This window comes from Rattus rattus, chromosome 16, assembly GCF_011064425.1.
Source record: "Rattus rattus isolate New Zealand chromosome 16, Rrattus_CSIRO_v1, whole genome shotgun sequence".
Lineage (NCBI taxonomy): Eukaryota > Metazoa > Chordata > Mammalia > Rodentia > Muridae > Rattus > Rattus rattus.
The window spans coordinates 29,096,081-29,118,519 of NC_046169.1; the positions used below are offsets into that span (position 1 = coordinate 29,096,081).

At 52.6% G+C, this 22,439-nt stretch overlaps 1 protein-coding gene across 1 annotated transcript in view; it reads right to left on the reverse strand.

Annotated features, from left to right (window-relative positions):
• Positions 1 to 22,439, reverse strand: part of Dnah10 (dynein axonemal heavy chain 10) — a 121,923-nt gene that overhangs the window by 832 nt on the left and 98,652 nt on the right. Inside the window, 22 exon segments of the mRNA XM_032886496.1 lie at positions 1,273 to 1,453; positions 3,142 to 3,309; positions 3,403 to 3,614; positions 3,763 to 3,894; positions 4,254 to 4,425; positions 5,036 to 5,131; positions 5,255 to 5,464; positions 5,677 to 5,877; positions 6,541 to 6,724; positions 9,755 to 9,909; positions 11,038 to 11,192; positions 11,575 to 11,679; positions 13,083 to 13,356; positions 14,102 to 14,331; positions 14,565 to 14,844; positions 15,933 to 16,080; positions 16,256 to 16,477; positions 16,618 to 16,835; positions 17,983 to 18,119; positions 19,320 to 19,501; positions 20,094 to 20,268; positions 21,405 to 21,566. Of these exon segments, the coding sequence (XP_032742387.1) occupies positions 1,273 to 1,453; positions 3,142 to 3,309; positions 3,403 to 3,614; positions 3,763 to 3,894; positions 4,254 to 4,425; positions 5,036 to 5,131; positions 5,255 to 5,464; positions 5,677 to 5,877; positions 6,541 to 6,724; positions 9,755 to 9,909; positions 11,038 to 11,192; positions 11,575 to 11,679; positions 13,083 to 13,356; positions 14,102 to 14,331; positions 14,565 to 14,844; positions 15,933 to 16,080; positions 16,256 to 16,477; positions 16,618 to 16,835; positions 17,983 to 18,119; positions 19,320 to 19,501; positions 20,094 to 20,268; positions 21,405 to 21,566 (3,999 nt within the window).

Below are 22,439 nucleotides of genomic sequence, written 5' to 3' on the forward strand. Positions count from 1 at the left end.
TGCCCTGCTTCCCAAGGAAAATAGCGAGTCAGGAGACAAAAGACTCTAAGGAGGTGGGTCCTCCTGGGCACCTCTTGCCCTGGAGTCTGGCTTCAGGGCACACAGCTCACACAGCACATAGCATCCTCTGAGCCAAAGGCAAGTCCAAGAGGAGTATGAACTCTGGCAGGCAGAAACCCCAAAGCCGAGAGCACCAACACTTCCTGGTGATCTAGTGGTTAGGATTGAGGGCCCTCGCCAAAAGCAAAACCTATCCACCTGTCCCCAACCAGAATGGTAGTTGGATGGTAGAACCTATCTGAGGATTCCTGAGACTTGCCCAGTAATCCACTCTCCCTAAACACACATAAAGGACCTTCTGTTCTTTGCACTCCTGTGTGCTCTAGCCAGGGAAACCGAGTTTTCTGCTAGAACACGCAGAGTCCTGCTGGAGGGGCTGAAATCGGCACGTTCTAGCAGCCATGACCCATGGGCAGAGGACAGGGGTGGCTGCAGTCCAGCCCAAAACTTAAAGCAGACCTTCTTAAAACAGTATGAGGTTTTGTTTTTCATGTTTTTCCCCCCAATTATTCACTTTACATCCTGATCAAAGTCCCCCCCCCTCCTCCCAGTACTTTACAAACCCCTCCCTCCATTACGCAGTCTCCTTGGGAGAGTCAGAGCCAGAGGGGTTGACTAACCTGGGCCCATGGGAGCTCACAGAGACGGAACCAGCAACCAAAGCATGCAGGGGCTGGACCTAGGCCCACTACACATTTGTAGCAGATGTGCAGTTTGGTCTTCGCAACGGTCTCTGACATGCCTACCTTTGGATCCCTTTCCCCTAACTGGACTGCCTGTTTGGGCCTCAGAGGGAGAGGATGTGCTTAGATTATTAAACAGATTGTGCAGTTCTCAAATGGGAACTTTGTAATGATAGCGGTCCTGTCACAATGTCAAAAGGTTGGGTGTGCCTGAGGCAACAGGCCAGCTAGCCTATGTGCTCTCTGGCTCCCACACCCCTGCCCCTCAGGAATCCCAGGGAAGCCAGAGATCTCACTGAAAACTCTCTTGACCCAGGAACCCACTTGCCACAAACTAGCTGGGCCTCCCGGACATCCACCCGCCCTGTGACTGCTAATCTCCAATGAGAAACTCTGCTCTCTGAGATGCCAGAGGAAGCACTGTAGGCCACAGCCCTGCTTAAGCAAGACCGAAAACCTATGACACTTCGATTTGGGAATGATTCTGGAAGGGAAGCCCCAAATGGGGACCAAGATACACGACATTTACCTTGCCCCGCACGCTCATTTACTTCATCGGCATCCTGGAACTTGGTCACTTGTGTGAACAAGGTGGACCGGTCCAGTGGCCAGCCATTCCTCCGGCATGTGGCCTGCACTAGGGCTGTGAGATAGGACTCTGGGATGTGCAGCCCTGAGAGCCACATCACACTGGGCTCGCTCTCCGTGACCTGGAAAGTAGGCAAGGTGTGGGAGCTTAGGCTGTGACACTAGGTTCAAAGCTGATAAAAATACCTGATTTCCCATGGTGACAACTGTTGGAATCAGTTTGATTCCCCATGGAGAGACAGCTGACTACCAAACTCCAGGTGGAACAATTTAGGGAGAGACCATGGTCATTAAAGTATTTGCCAGACAAATGTGGGGACCTGACTTCGCTCCTCAGAACCCACACTGAAAACACCAGCCTTGTAACCCCAGTGTTGAGGTAGCAGAGACATCTTTGGTGTGCCCTGACCAGCCCAGCAAAATCGGAGAGCCTTGGGTCCTAATGAGAAACTCGCTTTCAACAAACGGAGTCATCGTTCGTGAGGAATTACACTCGAGTTCACATATGGCTTTTATGCACACGTGCACACGCCCACATGCACTCAGAAATACATACACCACACACACACATCATCATCATCATCATCATCATCATCATCATAATCCAATCCAAGTAAAAGGCTCCCAGCAGGGAAGAGTCTGTGTATCAAGGGTTACTTTCTGTCATGCGCAGAGAGCTCTCTAAAAAATCAATGAAGGGGTTGGGGATTTAGCTCAGTGGTAGAGCGCTTGCCTAGCACATGCAAGGCCCTGGGTTCAGTCCCCAGCTCCGAAAAAAAAGAGAAAAAAAAATCAATGAAAAGGCCTGGGGAGAGGGTTCAATGGGTAAAGCCACACACAAGCCTGAGGACCTGGGTTTGGATCCCTAGAAACTGTGGAACGCTGGGTGTACCCGCATCCATCTGTAAACCTAGTGCCCCCTACAGTGAGACGGGAAACAGGCAAGAGGATGGTCAGAAGCTCACGGGCCAGGTAGCCTGCAGGGTGCATCAGCGAACAGGAGACCCTGTCTCAAATAAGGCGGAAGGCAAGGACGGATTCCCAAAAGTTGTCCTCTGACCTCCATATATGAACTGTACACACACACATTTAAAAAAAAAATCAATGTAAAAAGATGGGGCCTTCCACCGAAAGGAAACAGACATAAACGATGGTCCACAGAAAATACAAGATGTCTTTAAGCCTACGAAACACCCTCCACACTACCTTCATTAAAGAGCTGCAGGGCAAAACCAATCAGAGGTTCCATTAGCAAAGGCTCCAAACTCAAAGACCACGAAGATGTGAAGACAAGAACAAACACGGTCTCCGAGTATCACAGCTTCAACTTTCCAGAGGACTCAAGGCTTTAGCTCACACCCGTAATCCCGACACTTGGGGGGCTGAGGCAGCAGGATTGTTCCCAGTTCAAGGTCAGCCTGGGCTACAGAGTTAGAGGCTACCTCACAGTTAACGAGTAAATCGAATGCACGTGTGCTCTAGGCATACCCACAGGCTACATTCAGGGACAGGGACCACGGTGCTCTTTGTGGCGCACAGGTGCATAGTCGCTGCCTGAATGTCACCCGGAGGAGGAAGGATAAAGACCCTGAAAAGAATGAGCTAGAACAAGCGTCAAGACATGTTCGGAATTAATCATCACAGGAGCATAGCAAGTCAGACTCCCAAAGGCATACCGGGCACAAGACTGGCCCCGTGGCAACTGAAGGGCTATTCCTGGCACCCCCAAAATACATTCGCAGGGGTCAACGCTGGGAACCAGGTGCGGGGAGGTGGCCAGGGACAAACCCACAGTGGCCCCAGCACTTACCCACAGGGTGTACTGGTTGAACCGCCGCAGGAAGTAGACCATCCAGTTTCCGAGGGTCTTCAGGGTGTCAGGGGCGAGCTTCCTCCAGATGTGAGGGATGTGCCCGAGGAAGAGAGACCTGGCTACGTCATCCAGCTCATTGCTCATTCCAACTTCCCCAGCCAAGGCCTGTCGGCAGGATGGAGGTTCCTCAGCGAGACTGCGGAGGACCAGGAGCTCCCCGCTCCCTGAGGGGCTGCCAAGCCCTGGGCTCGCACTTACCCTCTGGAGCTCAGCGAGAGACCTAGTCATACGAATGACAAGCTTGTTGAAGCGCCCCAGCTCCTGCAGCAGGACCACCGAGGTGGGTGTGATGTTCAGGCCCAGATGCTTCCGAACTTGGTCTAGGTCGAAGATCTTGGGCAACTTGTTCTCAATGTCCTTGGCCACCTGGCCAATGTAGTCATCACGGCTGACGCCGCTGCTGGACTCCCCTGGAAGGATGACATTTTAAGGGACTTCGAGGCTGGCTGCCTAGAAGATGGGACTTTGGAAGTCTCTTCATCCTTTGACAAGCTACCTCCATCCACCAGGAGCACCCTCTGCCCCCAACCAAGCTAACGAGGTCCCTGGCAGCCATACCGGTCTGCGGCTGCAGCTCCAGCAGATGGCCCCACATGTCGCGAGCTGCCTGTGTGTAGTAGCCAATCTCGGCATTGGAATGGAGGCCAAACACTTCTGGCGTGTTGGCGAGTGGAAGGGCCTCAATGGCTTCTAGAATCAGAGAGAGAGAGAGAGAGCAGGTTGCATGTGTCCCTGCTACCCAGTCCCCTCCCCAGTCCCCAGGAACAAAAGTAATTCCACTCTTATGTTTTAAAATAAGGGCCCTGCTCCACCTCGCCTGTCCCCAGATGCTGTGTCTGTCAGGCAGATGGCGCAGTGAGCGTCCCAGGCTGCCCTGCCCTTCCTGGTGAGGTTCCAGCTAGGGAGCAGCGCTGAGGTGAGGCAGAGCCCAAAGGACGGCCTCACTTGACCAGCTCATGAGTCCCCATCATCAGGAGAGGGTGGATAAGAGCCCAAGCAGATAAAATCTGCAATCTTTTAAAGACCTTCCTCACCCTAGGATCGCTCACCAACGAATTTATCCTTCACGTCACCCACGGGGATTTTATAGTCCACGTCCTTGTTCCGGAAGAAGTGGAACGGTTGAAAAGTATCGAAAATGAAGTCTCCCAGGTACTCATCCATGTAGGTGGTGAGGATGCGCCTGTCGAAGCTGTCGATGGCTCGGCCTCCGTACATGACCTGAGGTCAGAGTGGGCGAGAGCCAGCCGGCTAGACCCACAACCCTACATGGCCTTACAGCTCCAGTCCCCACCACCACCCAACTCCAGCCTGTCTACTCAAAGAACCTTCTGGGTCAGAGAGGCGAGAGGTGGCTTTATCTATAGACTCATGCTGTGGTCTGAGACTCCCTGAGAACGGAGTCAAGGCACGGAGCAGCCCAAGGAGGGCACCGAATGGATCAGCCACAGACAAGAGCTAGGACATCAGCTGTCAGTCCTTATACATTGCAGAACTCTCGAATCTAGAAGCTTTTCCATGAGTTCTGCGAGAGTCATGGTACCCATGCTCCAAGAAGACCGCAAGGTTCCCTGGATGTGCTCAGTGCATTGGCGAGAGGGGAGCTCCCGGAGAAGACTAGCAGGGGGCCCGGGGCCCTACATCCACACAAGCGACCTCCCTGGGAATAGAGTTTGTCTCAGAACAACGGTGAGGAGGCGAACGTATTTTTCAGGGATCTTAGAGTGGTAAGGGGTGGGCGGGGGCAGGAGCAAGGACTGTCCCAAGAGCTCAGAGGATGGCTGTCTCGGTCCCAGACCCCAGCCCTCATGAGGTTCCCAGTCACCATTACCTCTCCAATAAGGTACTTGAGGCTGCCCCACGGAATGCGAGGGTCGTGCTGCTGGAAGGCTTTTGTTAAATATGTGTTTAGGATTTCCATACAGACCTTAAGAGAGGGGGAACAGTTGTGGTTAACAGCCATTCACAGCCCGAAACTGGTGAACTTAGAAGGCAGGTACAGAAGTCAGCCAGCTTGGGGGGCACCGGCCGGACAAGCCGCCATGCTCACCTGGAAGTCAGACTCATTGAAATCGTAGTACACATTCCAGCCGATCTTGCCAAACTTCCTCCTTTCCTGTACCACGGCGTGGAAGAAGGCCAGCACGTAGACCAGGGGCTTGAAGGCGGTGTGGGGACACTGCTCCAGCATATCGTGGGTGATCTTGAAATAGGTCGCCCTCATGTTCAGTTTGAGCCCGTTCGGCGGCTCCGTGACCACCTGCAGGAGGGCGGAAGAGAGAGACCTGACACGGGCACTCTCAGCTGCTTCCTGCTCCCACAACGTGTCTCTAGCTGGGATGGCAGACCTAGGCATCAAACACGCCCAAGTTACACAGCCACTTAAGGAGAATGGGATGGGTACTTAGGGCAGCCCCTTCCCCCTAGTGCTCTCCGCAGGAGCGACCAGGAGCAGGGCTGAGCAGGGCCGACCTTTAAGGACTTCTGCAGGATTCCAATGGGGAAGCCCTTGGTGGGGTCTGTGGTGAGCCACAGGCGGAAGTCAGGGTGCGGCTTGGTGATCCTCTCCAGGGACTTCTCCAGGTCCTTCAGCCACTTGACCAGGAGGTGGCAGTTCTGTAACATCAGCCACTGTCCACGAGCCACTGCGGTCTCCAGCAGCTGCAGCGCCACCTGCAGGAGGAGGATGGTGTGGTATCCAGGGGCGAACTAGTGTTCCTGCCTGCAAGAGTCCTGCCCACCCCTCCAGGGAGTAGAACTGGCATGGAATTCAGACGCAAAGGGCCCCCCGCAGTACAGAGGTGGTCCACATTCCCATCCGGGGAGCAGAGACACCAGCTTCTCCCTCGGTGTTTCCTCGCCTTTAACTAAGGCCTGTGTGGCTCATGTGGAATTGGCTTCCTCCAGTTCTGAGGGAGGTGCCCTGTCCGCCAGTATCACTTCCTGTCCCGTGCTCTGGTGGAAGCATTTGTCAGAGTTTCACAGATACCTCGCAAAAAAGTCACGACTGGAAGTCGGCTCCCTCTCGCCCCCAGCTTTCCCTAGTGCTGTGCCCTGTCACAATGAGTTGGCAAATGGCACAGAATGGGACATGGGACAAAGGGCCTCCGAAGGGCCGCCCTAAAATTCCCACGTTTGGCCTCACTAATGGGTTCCTGAGCCACACACCAGGAGCCTAAGACCACTGACCCACATGGGGCCATGGTGACAGAGTTCAGTGGTCACAGGGGGCAGGGAGACCACAGTCAGGCTATCATTGGTGTCACACTGTTTGGTCTAAGCTTTTGTCCCACCCAGGCAGCTCTCCTCACAGCCCACACTGAGCCCACCAGCTACCTTTTCTTGGCCTTGACCCATTGCAAGGAACTTGAGGCGAGTGCCCCCAAAGCCACTCCGCTCAGCCAGCTTCATGAGGTCACTGGCAGGGTCAGAGCCGGGACTCAGGATGAACACAATGGGCGAATTGGGGGTGCTCTGCTCGAAAATGGCCTCGAAGCTGATCATCGGGGGCTGCACATACCTGGGGAAAGGAAGAACGTGAACCCATCTGCGAGACGGCTCCAGGCTACCTCCCAACCCTCACCCCACCCCTCAGCTTCCAGAACCTTCTGACTATGGCTCTCACGTAGCTCTTCAGACATGTGTCCTGGCCTTTTGAGAATCCTGTTACACACAGAGAGCTGATGATGTCCTCCTCTGTGGCAGGGACCTCTCTGGCTCCCTCGAACTTCGCGTGTTCCCCACATAATACTGGTTTCAACTGGTTGGTATTGAGATGGGTGCTTTGACCTACCCTCCATGTGCACAGGTCTCAGGCAGACGTCAACAGCTCTAGGATCATGTCCCACACTGTCCCTTTCTTTAGGGCTTTCAATAAGTTAAATTATAATTCAGATAGTTTTTCCCCTAAACATACATGCGCTGACCATGTGGACCCTGACATGATGGTAACAAGAGGTTTGCCTGCTGGGAGCAGATCGCCACCCTTGGAAAGGACTAATGAGCTTCTCGCAGGACTGTGGTCCTTCTCACACGATCGGGTGATTGTGACGTAAGGCTCCGCACATGAGTGGCCTCTTCTGCAGGTAGCCCTGCCTCTTTCTGCCAGCCTCTTTTTCCTCCACATCACCCAGCATCCAGTACTTGGTTGTAGTGATACAGAACAGACCAAGGCAGCCGCCAGTGCAGAAAGAGGAGGAGACTCACAGTTCAATAGGTCAGAATTTCTATGTCACTCACCACCTACGTCCGTCCGCACAGGTATAGAAATAAACTGTCAGGAGGCCATTGGTACTGGGTCCATTTAGCAGAGTAATAGCTGTGGGTTTTCCTAGCACCCCATATAGACAGGTCTGTCTATCCACAAGTTCTGGCGGGGGGGTGGGTGGGGAGACACAAAGCTCCACCCCTCCCCGAGGAGCTACTGGCTATGAAAATCTGGAAGGAAGAGAATCAGTTTTCTTCCAAGGCCACGGTCATGGCGTGGCCACATGGAAGGCCACATGTCCAAGATGATATGGGAGGCACAAAATGGAATTCAGTGTTTTTTTTAAATGATAATACAAAGATGGGTAGGTATGGGAGGAGTGAGAGAACAGTGAATATGGTAAAATGCCCTGTGCCTAATTATCACAAAGAACTAATAAAAGTTAAGAAAAGATAACTTTCCATGGCTGTACTGGCTGGTTTTGTGTGTCAACTTGACACAAGCTGGAGTTATCACAGAGAAAGGAGCCTCAGTTGAGGAAAGGCCTTCATGAGACCCAGCTGTAAGGCATTTTCTCAAGTAGTGATCAAAGGGGGAGGGCCCAGCCCATTGTGGGTGGTGCCGTCCCTGGGCTGGTGGTCTTGGGTTCTATAAGAGAGCAAGCTGAGCAAGCCAGGGGAAGCAAGCCAGTAAGAAACATCCCTCCATGGCCTCTGCATCAGCTCCTGCTTCCTGGCCTGCATGAGTTCCAGTCCTGACTTCCTTTGGTGATGAACAGCAGTGTGGAGGTGTGAGCTGAATAAACCCTTTCCTCCCCAACTCGTTACCTGGTCGTGATGTTTGTGCAGGAATAGAAACCCTGACTAAGACAATGGGCAATGATCTATTTGAAAGAAATTTATGTCTAAAGTCTTTTGTTTTCTTTTTTAAAACGTTTATTTATTTATTTATTTATTTATTCCATGTATGTAAGCACACTGTCACTATCTTCAGACACCAGAAGAGGGCATCAGATCCCACTAAAGATGGCTTTGAGCCACCCTGTGGTTGCTGGGATTTGAACTCAGGACCTCTGGAAGAGCAGCCAGTGCTCTTAACCACGGAGCCATCTCTCCAGCCCCTCATTTTGTTTTCAAATCTGAATTTCTAGTTTCTTCTGAGGAGATAGAGGACCAGGTCGCTCAGGGACCCCGTTGCCACCCACTATCAGCTGGCAGTCATGCAGGGCAGCTGCCCCGGGGTCAGGACATTAAGTTTTCAGTTGCCACTGAGCCCCTCTCGGCCCCTGCTCCTCATCTCTCCCACAGCTTGCTGGCCATGAAGACAGGAAGGCACATGTGAGCTCAGGATGTTAGCTCTCAGACTGGCTCAGTACAAGAGCCACACCATCCCATATGGCAACTACCAGGTAGTCTGAGTTATTGAGCCCTCAGCCTCTGGCTGCTCCCTACTGAGATGCGCTGTGAGTATAAATCCATCTAAAGCTTTTGAAGAGGCTGGAGAGATGGCTCAGGGGTTAAGGGCATTGACTGCTCTTCTAGAGGTCCCGAGTTCAATTCCCAGTATCGACAAGGTGGCTCACAACCATCTGTAATGAAATCCGATGCCTTTTTCTGGTGTGTCTGAAGACAGAGACAACGTACTCACATACGTAAAATAAATAAATCTTAAAAAAAAAAAAGCTTTTAAAGACTGAACACCACACGAGCCTATAAAATAGCTTATAATGTTTTTTATACAACTTACAAGAAATGGCAATATTTTTAATACTCTTTAAAATATATATGCTACAGGGTTGGGGATTTAGCTCATTGGTAGCGCTTGCCTAGTAAGCGCAAGGCCCTGGGTTCAGTCCCAGCTCCGGAAAAAAAAAAAAAGATAAAATAAATATGCTACTTGAAATTAAGGTGCTAGGAAGATGGCCCAGTTGGCAGATTGTTTGCCTCACGCACATGAGGACCTAAGTTCAATCCCCAACACCATCCACATAAAAAGCTGGGTATGCATATTTGGAATCCCAGTGCTGAGGAAGCAGAGACAGCCTGGGCTAATCCTTGGTCCTAATTTGAGCTTGGGCTCTGAAGGAATGATACCCAAGGTTGAGTTCTGGCCTTAAAGCGTACATCATACATACAACATGGGCCCACATGTGCCCACATGTACCTGTGCTCTCACACATGCACAAATGAATAATTTAAAATACTAGAAGACTTTTAAGTTTCCCTTTCTGCTGGAGTGTGGCCCTCTATGTTTGTTTGGGAGTATTGCAGCTTCACACCGGAGGTCAGACTAGGTTAGATCAGGCTAGCCCTGATCCTGGGAGTCTGGGGGAGGGGCACTCACTTTTCTCCCATGGTGAGGGTCACATAGTCAGTCACAGCCCGGTACACCCGGTCCACTCGGAAGCATCGTAAAATAAGCAGTTTCTGGAAAGCAGTGATGTGGTCATCATAGCGCAGGGGGAACGGGAACTGCTCTAGTGAGTCCTTGTCGTACCACTGCGAGAAGCAAAGAGTATTGACTGTGGCATCAGCTCAGAAATGACACAGGCTACTGTTTGCATGTGAAGATGCCAAGTGCCACCGGAAGAGAGGGGAAGATCTGAACTCTCGATCTAGGTGTCATTGTTGACACCGAAAAACACAAGCTGGAAAAAAAATAAAACAACAACAGAAGAGTGAGTAGCAATCACTGTGGGGTTCAGAGGGACATGGCATCCAGGAGGTGCCCAGTAAGTAGGTCTAAGGATGGATGGACAGGGGAATGTGTGATGGACAGATGAACAATTGTATGCATGGTTGAATAAATGGATGGATAGATAGATGAACAGATGGATAGATGGATGGATGGGTGGATGGACAGACGGACAGATAGAAGGATGGATGGTCAGACAGACAGATGGAAGGATGGATAGATGAACAGATAGATGAATGGATGATAGATGGTTGTATAAATGGATGGATAGATGAATGGATGCATGCATGCAGACATGGATGGATAGTTGTATAATTGGATGAATAGACAGATAAACACATAGGTGGACAGGTAAATGTATAATGGAGGGATGGACAGATAGGTGGAGAGATGAATAGTTGTATGGGTGGATGTTTAAATGGATACATGGATGGACTGATGGATGGATGGGTGATAGAGGGAGAAACAGTTGGATTGGTGATAGACAGATGAATTAAAGGACAGACTGATGGACAGACTTAAATATAGATGATGGGTGAATGAACAGTGGGTAGACAGATGGGTAGACAGATGGATAGATGGATGGGTGGTCTGGTGGACGGATGATGGATGGATGGGTAGATGGAGGATAGATGAATTGGTGATGAATGAACAGACAGGTCGACAGATGAATGAACAGATGGACAGGGGGCAGCAGAGAGATTAGGGATGGTAGGCACATGAATGGATAGTTGACATGCCCACCCAGCAAAGGGGTGGCTGGTTGTCCCACATAGCTAGCAGGGTCAGTTGAAGAAAAAAGTGTATCTAGGCACTCAAGGGCACTGACCACATGGAGTAGCTTCTGGAAGTATTTTCCTGGCAAGGGGAGGCTATGGGTTCAGCGTGGAGACAGAGACCGCTGTTGTCTTGGGGAGAATATACACACTTACCTCCTGCCAGGTAGGGAGATTTTGCTCGATATCAGAGGGAAGATTCCCGAAGTTGTCTGAGAACTTCTCTGACAGGAGAATGACATCTTCCCAGCCCTGGTCTGACAGCCAGGTGCACGGCTTCTTCCATTTGCTCTTCTCCAGAGAAATGTTCCCTAGTCACAGGGAAGAGAGGGCGCCAGCCCAGTCAGAGGCTCTCCACACCCAGCACGCAGACCAGGCACACCGAGCACATCCATGGCTCTTGCTCTGGGAAGAGGTCCCTTTGCCGAGGAGCGAGGAGGCATCGGCTTATGTCACCAGTAAGCCCAGCTGGATAGCTTAGCCAGGCCTCCAGTCTCAACACAGCTCCCGGCAAAGGTGCCCTGGGTCAACCAGGAAGTGTTTCTGAGGCAGAGGTTGTTAAATGACTGGTAGTTCTTGGAAGCCCAGCTTGAAGGGGATTTCGCTACTGGCAACGTTTATGGCGAATGGACATGCATGTCGCGGGTGCTCGTGGATAGGGTGAGGGTGGAAGCCAGCAAGCACATCCATTACCTTTAAGAAAGAAGTCTAGCTCGTCCTGGGGGACCCTGCCCTCTGCCTGCTCTATCTTGATGGTCATGTTGAAGGAGAAGAGTAGCTTGTGCTTCTCAAACAGCCCTGCGGAGAGACGGGGATAGAGACCGCGCTTCGGGACTGAGGCCCCACACCCTGCCCGCTCAGATCCGAGGAAAATGAAGTGAAAGCCCACATCGCTGAGTGGCTACACTTGGGGCTTTTTTCACCTGAGGACCACAGCTGTCCAGGCGCAAAAGGGCAGCCTGCAGTGACAGACGCCTGTGTGTCCCTGGCACGGTGACATCAACCAGAACCACAGGTTTCTAAGTGGAGGGTGTGTATTCAGGGTAGGAGCACCCTCTCCACAAAGCACCAGAACTCAGTTGCTGGGACAGAGATGTGGAGTTTCCAGAGCACGGAAGTGACGGTCATGCCATTATTTCAAAAAGCACATGACCCACAGAAGCAGCTCAGTGGTCACTGGCAGGTAAGTCCAATCCAAGTGGGGGGGGGGTGGCAGCACAGACAAAGCCAGAGCGGGTGCTAGCCAGATGGTGATCACATTCCATGGGTTTAGAATAAAAAGTGTTCTTGGGGGTTGGGGATTTAGCTCAGTGGTAGAGCGCTTGCCTAGGAAGCGCAAGGCCCTGGGGTTGGTCCCCAGCTCGAAAAAAAAAAAAAAAAAAAAAGTGTTCTTGACAAACAGTGCGTTTGGAGAGTAGAAAAAACAGTGCTGCCATTTTGGAAACCAGTTGGGTAGTCCCTCCAGAAGTCAGAGCCCCGGCATGTGGAACACATGGATCCAATATCAAAAACAAAACCAAGTGTTCAGGTTGGGAAGGAGTTCAGTGGAAGAATGTTCGCCTGGCTCGCACGAGGCTTAGAGTTCCAGTTCCGGGACCAACACACACAGTTGTGTGTTGGGGGGGGCGGGGAGAAGAAGAAGGAGGGAGGGAGGAGGGGAGGGAGGGAGGGGAGGGAGGAAGAGGAGGAGGAAGAAGAAGGAGGAGGAAGAAGGAGGAGGAGGAGGAGGAGGAGGAGGAGGAGGAGAAGGCGCCAGCCAGCACTGAAGCCGACAAACAGAGCACAAGTCAGTCCTGAACCAGCTGATTCCTGATACTTGCCACAGCGCAAGCCTCAGTGTTGAGATGTATTAAATGAAGAGGCTAGCTATGAGAATCACATGTTCTGTGACTCCCTTGACAGGAAGTGCCCAGAACAGGTGTGCCCTCAATCAGGAAGCTCTGCAGAGGCTGCTAGGGTGGAGAGGGAGGGAGAGGTCAAGAAACTGGTGATGACCAGGGAGTATCCCAGTTTTAGGGCCTCTGTGAACTCTACTAAGCCTGGAGTGGGGTATCTTGTGGGGTGGGATTTGGGGCTGGTGAATCTTATCTCACTAAAGACGTGGTCTAAAAGTTGGCGCTCTGGACACCCCTTCTTAAAGTGAGTGGCCGGCACAGGGCCAGCTAGGTTTCTGTGATCCGAGCCGGGCTCTCTCCCCTCACCGGTGCAGCCATAGTTGTAGATGTTGAAGGTCAGCGTGTCCATGATGTTTTTCAGCCGCTTCAAAAGGATGGAGTCAGGTAGTGACTTCTTCAGTGACAGCCCAAAGACCTCCAGGAAGGCGATGAGGGAATACTGGTACATGGAGTTGACCAGCGCCATCTCGGACAGCACGAAGAACAGGATGGCGCCCCGTCTCGCGGCCGGCCGGTAGCCATCCCGCAGCCGATCAATGTCCAGGGCTGTCTTTTCTGCCAGCTTCAGCTTCTCTGAAACCTGCAGAAGGACCTCAGTTACCATGGAAACAGGGGGGGTGCACAACGACAACAGCCTAGACGGCCTGGGGTGGTAGGGGCTGGACTGTGGGGCATAAAAGGGACTATGACATACTCCCTGAAGTCCCCAGACCCTGCAGGGACCTTGAACTTGAGGGACATCAGGCCGTGTCCTCTCATGCAGAAACTGGAAGAACATGGAGTCGACTGAACATAGGCCCAGCACAGAGATGGGTCCTGGATCCAGCCTCACCTGAAGCCACATCAGTACAGTCTCCGCCTTTTGAACTAACTTCCCTTTTTATTTAAAGTAGGCATGGCTGGGCTTCACCATGACTCTCAATTCCAGAAGGTTGCCTTGCTGTACAGGAGAGCTTCCCCCCTACACCAGCATGGCCCTTCCTTTTTTTTTTTTTTTAACATTTCTTTTACATGTGTAAGTATTTTGCATGCATGTACATACATACACCACATGCATGCCTGATGCCTTTGGGGGCTGTAAGAGGGTATTGGAGACCCTGGAACTGGAATTAGAGGGTTGCGAGCTGCGATGTGGGTGCTGGGAACCCAACTCAGGTCCTCTGCAAGAGTAGCCAGTGCCCCTAACTGCTGAGCCGTCCCTCCAGCCCCGAAGTGGCCTTTTCTTTTTGTCAGGTGAGAAAAGGTTGATTCAATGCTCGTGTCTGAGGCTGCTCTCCCAGACTCAGGGTGACAGGGCCCCTTCCCGCCTGCACGGAGGTGCCCACCTCTGTGGCTTTGGACTTGGTCTCTTCCAGGGTCTGCACCAGCTCCACATTGTCCAGCATGTTCCCTGTGGACGTAGCCAGCTCCCGCAGGAGTGAGTCCTCCAGGTCCTTGAGCAGGTTCTTGTTCTCGCTGGTCTCTTGGATGAGGTGCTCTCTCTGCTCCTCCAGCTCACGCCTCTCATAGGCCACCAGCACACTCAGCAGCTGGTCCTCCAGACCCTTCAGAGTGACTGAAAGGATAAAGGACCCTCTATTGCTCACCTGGAGTCCAGGCTAGGCATACCCAGACACCTGCAGCTCACTGCATCCCAAAGTCCCCAGTCCCTACACATTAAGAACGGAGTGACCAGCAAAAACAGCTTCTACGGAAAGACCGGGACACCACCAGGAAACAAGGTGCCCATGAAGCCTCACTTTCAAGGTGGGGTCTTGGCTGTTTGCAGCCAGATCTATCCTTTCTTACCAGTATAGTTGATGACCATGGCCTTCCCAAACACCGATGGGGAGTATCTAGGGTTGGCCAGCTTTGTGTTGAGATAGAGCCGGAAGTTGGAGTCATAGTCAACTTCCTTGTCCCCCAGGATGATGAACTGGCGGCCTTGGGAAATCTTGATGTTCTTCTCCAGAACATTGTCAATCACAGGGTCGATGTACTCGTCCACGTCATGGAATAGGAAGGGCGTCCCATACTTTATGGACATCTCTAGCTGCTTGAGGAAGTCGGGGTCATTGAAGGAAGCAACCTGCAGGCAAGAGGCAGGAGCTGGGGTATGTGCCACGCCTAGTGAGGCCTTGCGAGCGAGTGAGAGGGAGCGCGCGCTCTGCAGAACAGTAGGGGCCAGAGATAGGAGAGTCAAGCGGGAAACAAGAGTCAGAGAAGCAAGCACAGGACCAAACTCGAGACCACTAATTTGGCAGCTCAGCAAAAGCTGGAGTCCCAACAATCCCGCTCTTGGTGTGTGCCCTGGAGGACCATGAATGTGGACACAGATAGGGCTGGTGACGTGGCTCGGTGAGTAAAGGCCATGCAAGCCTAAGTTTGATCCCTAGAATTCACATGGTAGATGGAGAGAGTCAGCTCCATAAAGTTCTCCTCTGACTGCACATGCATGACCCACCCCTCACAAACAACATGCATGAAAAAGAAGTGTGTATGCAGATGTTCACAGCAACACCATAAAGTGGGAACGACCCTGTTCTTCAACTGATGGTGGAGCAATAAAATGTGGTATGTCCATACAAAGGAAAATTACACAGCCATGAAGAAGATAGAGAGGCTGGGACAAAGCACCTACACCTGCTACATCATTGAACCTCTACAACATAAAAGAAGCCAATCGCAAACGATTCAAAACTAAATGGTCCTATCCATAGGAGATATCTAGAGTAGGCAAAGCCATGGAGACAGAAACTATATTAGCAGTTGCCAATGGCCGGGCAGCAATCACTAAAGGAAACATCATTGTTCTTGGTTGGGATGGGGATGGGGGTAACAAATATTCTACACTGACTCTGTTAACTGTTATAGGACTGCAAATACTCTTAAAAAGCCACAGTGTTGTCTGCTTTGAATGACTGAGAGGCTTGCTAAGTGGGTGCCATCCAAATGAAGCTGTCACCTTAGCCTGCCCTCCTCAACCCAGATACACACAACGGAGCTTCCTGGGCCACAGTAAGCCCTGTTCTGGGCAGAGAGGAATAAAGACAGAAGGTATGGTCTTTGTCAAAAAGGTGCTTTCATCTTGAGTCCCCAAGCAGAGGAAGGGGCTGCTCTGTCCTCAGGTGGGGTTCAGGATGGAGCATAGCAGGACTCTAGGCAGGGGGGCCGTACCCGTAGATTGTTCCTCTCCTCCTTTCTTTTGATCCAGTTGAGGGCCTGCTGCTGGGGGTCGATGCAGAGCGGGAAGCGACTGGCCCGGGTTGTAAGGATGCCGTTCTGAACGGAGAGCTCATCAGGGGGAAGGCCCTGGGAGCCCCACCTGCGAGGGACAACCACGAGCTGATGAACTTACCCCACCAAGCTGTGACCCCAACGTTGCAGGTCACAGGGTCAGCCTTCTAGAACAATGTGTAACCTTGCTCAGGGATGACTGTGCTTCAGACCCCCATCCCCAGGGGATGCCCAGGCAGAATCCTCTGGGCTCGGTGTGGTACCTGCTGATCTCAACATCATCTGTGAGGAGGTTCTCCAGTCGGAAAGGCTGACTCAGGGGAATGTCTCGTTCCAAGATGTCGTTCCTCCACTCCTGGTTGACCATCGCATCACGAAACTCCCAGGTGAAGGCGCCCTCATAGCTCAAGAAGGCTGCACAGAGCAAGCAATCACCTAGCAGCTTCACCCGCCGGTGCATTAGCTCATCCAGGTCATTCAGCCACCTGCATGGGACAGGGAGGCCACCGTGAGCTGCTCCCTCCTGGCCTTGACCAATGGGAACCCGCTTCCCATAGTGCTTTGGGGTGTGGGATCTGTTTGTGTAGATCATGGCTCCCCTCATGAAGTGGGTGATGCCCCTCACCTGACATTTTCTGAGCCCAGACCGGAAATGAGTTTGTCCGCTGCGATCAGCCGCCTCTCCATGATCTCTGCCTCCTCCTGCAGCTTCTGTTTCTCCAAGATGGCGGCCTCATACTTGGCTCCCAAAGCCTCCAGTTCCTTTTGGATTGCCGCCAGCTCGTTCTGGATCTTCTCTAGCTCCCGTTTGGTTAGAAAGAAATTCCGCTCCAGCCTGGCCACCTGTGGGAAGACAGCGAGCGGATGGCCCGGCCATCTCCACCTACATCTGGGGTTCTCAACCTAAGGCCGCGACCCTTTCAGACAGTTCCCCATGTTGTGGTGACCCCCATCCATGAAATTATTCTCTTTGCTACTTTGTAACTGTAGCTTTGCTTCTGTTAGGAATCCCAATGTAAATATCTGGCCTCTGTGAAAGGGACATTTGACCCCCAAAGGAGTCTTGAGAACTGCTGACCTGCATGAAGACAGTGAGTAGTGAAGGGTTTCTTTCCCAAGGGTGTTGATATTGTGTTTCTGTACATGGTGGGGGCCATCAAGGCACATATCTTTGGGGGTGTGTGTGTGTGTGTGTGTGTGTGTGTGTGTGTGTGTGTGTGTGTGTGTGTGTGTTAGGGGCTTACAGGATTACATGGCTAACCTAACCTTTCCCATGGGTGCTAGGAATCTGAACCCAGGTTCCCATCTCCCTCAGCAGGGACTCTGGCCACTGAACAGGTCCCCCACCCCCACCCCCGTGCATCAGGTGGCTTCTCTTCTGAGCCACTCGAAGCTGTAAGAGCTCGTCTTCACGTTAGGAAAAAAAAAAAATACCCTGCCCCTAAAATAGCAGACATCTCGGGTATGTGTCCTGACGTCACAGAGAGGCAGCTTGGTGGTTTTTAGTCAAAAGTTCAAGAGAATGGCTTCCAGACAATTTAGATTCTAGTGGGAATCCGGGAAGATGATAGAATTCAACTGTTCCCTTTGAAACGATTTCAGCCCAGTTGTTCACTATGGGGCTGACCACGCCTGCAAAGGGGTCACATGACAATGGCTGGACATACTCCTGAGTGGGGACAATAGGCATCTACTAGACAGAGACAGGGATTTTCACTGGATGTCCCCGGCAGGAGGGAGAAGCCAGCCCTACAGCCAACAGTGCTACCAAGGTTAAGCAGCCCTCTGGGCTTGGGGTGTGGCTGCGGCCATCTTTACACTGTACACACAGGCCTCAGCCCTGCCTGTCCACATGCCGTGTGAGAGGCTGCGTGAGAGACACCAGTGACCAGGCTCCTAGTCTTTAGGAAGTTTCGGGTCAGAAGCTGCCAGCGTTTCTCAGCAACATTTTGGACACTTGAACTCTGACCCCGGGGCAGCGAGCACTCACCTTGTCTCTTTTGGGCTTGATCTCCCGAAACACATCGCAGTAGCCCATGACGGCCTCCACGAACTTCAGCATCCCCAGCCCTGCCTTGCTCACGGCTTCCATCTCTTCAATTGTGGTGTTAAGAGTCCTCAGGAGGCCTGGGGGTGCAAACACAGTGATGTCAAGCTCCCTCCCGAGGTGGAGAAAACTGGAGACACGCTGCCTATGGGCAGAGGGAGCCTTCAGGGGTGCCCACGCCTCAGGGGCCTGCAGTGTGGAGGTGAAGGTGGGTAAGCAGGGTAAACTGCTGCCACCTGGGACTCCCTGTGACCTCACGTGACCCTGGGGCTCTACGGGACACCCTCCAAGCTCTGGAGACAGGAGCAGTCAGGCGGCTCAGACAAGCAGCCGAGTGCAATTCAGAGCTATGGTGGGTCTTGGGGTCGATTCCCCTGTCACCCCCAACAGTGCCCTGGTACAGGGGAACTTGGTATTTCACAGTCTCATTAGTGCCTGTGTTTCACTTATGGGACTGTGCATGTGTGTTTGTGGGCATGCGTGTGTGAGAGCATGTGTGAGCATACCACGGTGCACTCGTGGAGGGAGGTCAGATGACAGTTTTGTGGATGTCAGTTCTCTCTATTTGTATCTGGCTTCTATGGATCTAATTCAGGTCACCAGGCATTATGAACACACACCTTTACCTGCTGAGCTATCTGGCCAAATGCCCTCTCCTCTCCTCCCCTCCTCTCCCCTTCCCTTGCCCCCTCCCCTCCCTTCCTTCCATTCTTAGGACAAGGCCTCACATAGTCCAACCTGACCTGAACTCACTATGTTGCTGATGCCCTTGAACTCCTGATCCTTCTGCCTCCACCCACAAAGTTCTGGGGTTGCAGGTGGCAACCGCCACATTACCAGGCGCTCTACCAGTGGAGCTGTCCTCTGACACACTCAGGGATAAGGCTCCACCACAGCTCTGACAATATGGTCTGGGAGGACTTCCTGGCGGGGAACCTGGGCATTCTCTGGCCAGAGACACACCCTGTTGACTGCAGATGATACACCCTCCCCCTGCACAGTCCCCAGGTTCCTACGGAGGTTGGCAAGAGCCACAGAGGGAAACTGCTGAGCCACACAGAAGTCGGAGGCAGGGCCAGGTTCCCATCAATTCTTGTTTCTCTGCCAGGGAGAGGCCAGACCCACTGCCCAGCTGACTGCGTGTGCACAATGGCAGCTGCCTCTGTCCCTGCATCACCGAGGAGAGCTGGACAGCCATGGTCCTGCTTGGCTGTCACCTACACAGCTAAGGTGGCACCCCAGTCTCAGCCCTCGCCTGGGCCCTCCCAGCCCCCACTCGCCTTTGATGTTCTTTACTTGACTCTGGGGGATAGAGTCAAAGTCGAGCTCCATCAGGGACCGCAGGAAGTTGGGGTCGGACATCATGCCCTTGGCGGTTTTCCAGTTGAGCTCCTTGTAGCCTTTGATGATGAGAATGCACTCGCAGACCGTCTGCACTTGCTTTGGAGGCTTCGCGAATGACCTGGGGGGCAAGAGGGCCTGTGTTCAGAGTGAGAGGGGCCAGGACCTAGCCAGAATTCTCGGGGGTTGGCGGGGAGAAGAAGAGGCAGGCACAAGGGCTCCCTGGAGGTCACTGCCTGGAATTAGAGGATACCTAGTTCTCTAGAGGGAGGGAGATGGACCAGGAAGGGTCTCATGTGATAGCCCCACACCAGGCTCCTGGAAGCCATCAGGAAACAGAGACATGACGGTAGCCGTTAAAACGTAGACAGATACCGTAGGATATACAGGCAGCCTTCACGCTCCAGACCCTGCAGTCAGAACCTTGTAAGGGTGGTTGCTTTGATCCTATCTTTAAACTCTCTGGCTTGGGGCTAACTAGATGGCCCAGTGGTTAGAAACACTATCTGCTCTTTCATGGGACTCAGGTTCAGTTTGCATCACCCTCACAATGGCTTACAACTGTCCTCCCGTTCTGAAGCCTAGACTCCCTAGGTGCTACTGCCTAGCCTCAGGGGCCTCTCTTCGCTATTGGTAAAGGGACTGGGGGTGAGCACGAGGCAGGCCCTGAGAGCCCCGGGGATGCAGGCAGGAGCAAAGGTGGGAGTTGGTACCTGATTTCAGTCACGTCTGACTTGTCCAGTTTCTGCAGCTCCAGTTTGGCGGCCTCCAGGATGGGCATGACCTCAGCTAGCGCCGTCTCGGCCTCGGCCTTCTCTACAGCGATGATCTTGTTCTGCTCTTCGATCTCTATGGCCTTCTCCTCTGCCAGCTTCTTCTTCTCCTCAGCTGCAAGGGAGGGGAGGGGCTGGTGAGATGCTGGGATGCTGCAAACGGAGCCTAAGCCGTGTGGGAACCTCAAAGCCAGGCATGGCCACGGACTGGGGAGTGACTGGGCTGGCCGGGGGCTCTGGCCAATTCAATGGCCTCGGAAGTTCATAGAGATCCTATAAGGCATTTCCTGCTGTGTCCTACCAACTTCATCCCATGTCTGCCCCATCTGCCTGGACACTGCTGGCCAACGACCTACGGTGGCCTTCCGACTTCAGATGACTGAAATGGATCTGTCTGTCTCCCACTGTCTGCCCTCTTCCTCTGCCTTTAAAAAAAAACTTTCGGGGTTGGGGATTTAGCTCAGTGGTAGAGCGCTTGCCTAGGAAGCGCAAGGCCCTGGGTTCGGTCCCCAGCTCCGAAAAAAAGAACCAGGGGGGAAAAAAAAACAAAAAAACTTTCAACATTTGATTTACTTGTGCTTATATGCCACGGAATCTATTCTCTCCTACCATGTGGGTCCCAGGATCGAACTCAGGTCATAAGGATTGGCAGCAAGCCCCTTTCCCACTGAGCCGCCTCATTGGCCCTTTCTCCCTTTGTCTCCCACCCCCATCCCCTACTTCTCTAGCCCCCCCCCTCCTTTCTGTACTCAGTCAGGCCCAGCCCTAGAGATGCCCCATCTAGGGAGCACTGCCCCTCTCTGTGACTTCCCTGCATCATTCTCTCTGCTGGTGATACCGGTCACAGCCTGACTCCACTTTGTCACTGGCTTGTACCCTGGCTGGCTGCCTCTAAGTCACGGGCATCTCCTATAGCAAGAGCTCAGAGATGACAGGGAATGTAAGGGAGCAGGACAGTGGCCCCTGGGGCTCACAGCCACTAGAGCGTCAAAGTGAGACCTTATTGGATGCCATGCCTCACACTGGATTTGTGTGTTGAATTATCACAGTGCTTCCTATTGAGTAGGCAAAAACATTAAAAATAGCAAAATGTTTAAAAATTAAACAGAGACGTTCAGGGAGGGTGTCCTGTGACTGTGAGGGCTCTTAAGGCTTGCTGTTAATGACTGCCTGCAGAGCTGATCTCTCAGTAGAGTCTTGGGAGTTCCAGACCCTCAGGCACAGGCCTGGTGGCCCACCCGGAGCATTCACCTATGGCTGTGTTGGTGGCAATTTCCTCCAGCAGGGTCTCACAGGCAGCCGACTTCTCGGCCAGGACAATCTTCTGCTCTGCCAACTTCTGGTTCAGCTCGTCCAGCTGGATGGAGGCCTCCTTTAGCTTGTCCAGCCCACCCTCCAGACGCTTGCACTGTGCTGGAGGCAGACAGTGCATGGTCAGTGGCCTAGGCTCCAGGGCAGGACCTTGCATTAGCCTCTCTGGGACCCATCCGACAAGAGGAGAAGAGCTCACTTTTATAAGATGACATAGCCCCGTTCTAGCTTCCAGGCTGCCTGGCATTTGCTAGCAGGAACAGACTAGTAAAAACCAGTGTGCCTTTTTTTGTTTGTTTTGGTTTGGTTTTTGTTTTTCCAGACAGGGTTTCTCTGTGTAGCCCTGGCTGTCCTGGAACTCGCTTTGTAAACCAGGCTGGCCTCAAACTAGAGATCTGCCTGCCTCTGTCTCCTGAGTGCTGGGATTTAAGGCCTGGGCTGCCACCATGCTGGTAACAGAGTATCTCTTAGCCAGCAGCTACAGAGAGCCCTTCCTAAACAGCCCTTTTCTAGCAGAGCACATTAGGGACCAGGGGACATCCAGGGCAAAGAAAACCAGCTATGAAAGCACAGGGCCACAAGGAACTAAAATCATGCAGTGTCCCACCCACAGGGATGACCTGTCCATAAATGCAAAAGCCAGATCTGCTCTATTTTGCCCCAAACATAAGAATGCCAGGCCTTGAGCTGTCCATGCCTGTCATGGTTTGTATATGCTTGGCCCGGGGAGAGGCGCTATTTGAAGGTGTAGCCTTGTTGGGGTAGGTGTGGCTTTGTTGGAGGTGTGGCCTTGTTGGAGGAGGTATGGCCTTGTTGGAGGAGGTGTGGCCTTATTGGAATAAGTGTGGCCCTGTTGGAAAATGTATAGCCTTGTTGGAGGGGGTGGGCCATGTTAGAATAGGTGTTGCTGGGGTTGGGGATTTGGCTCAGTGGTAGAGCACTTGCCTAGGAAGCGCAAGGTCCTGGGTTCGATCC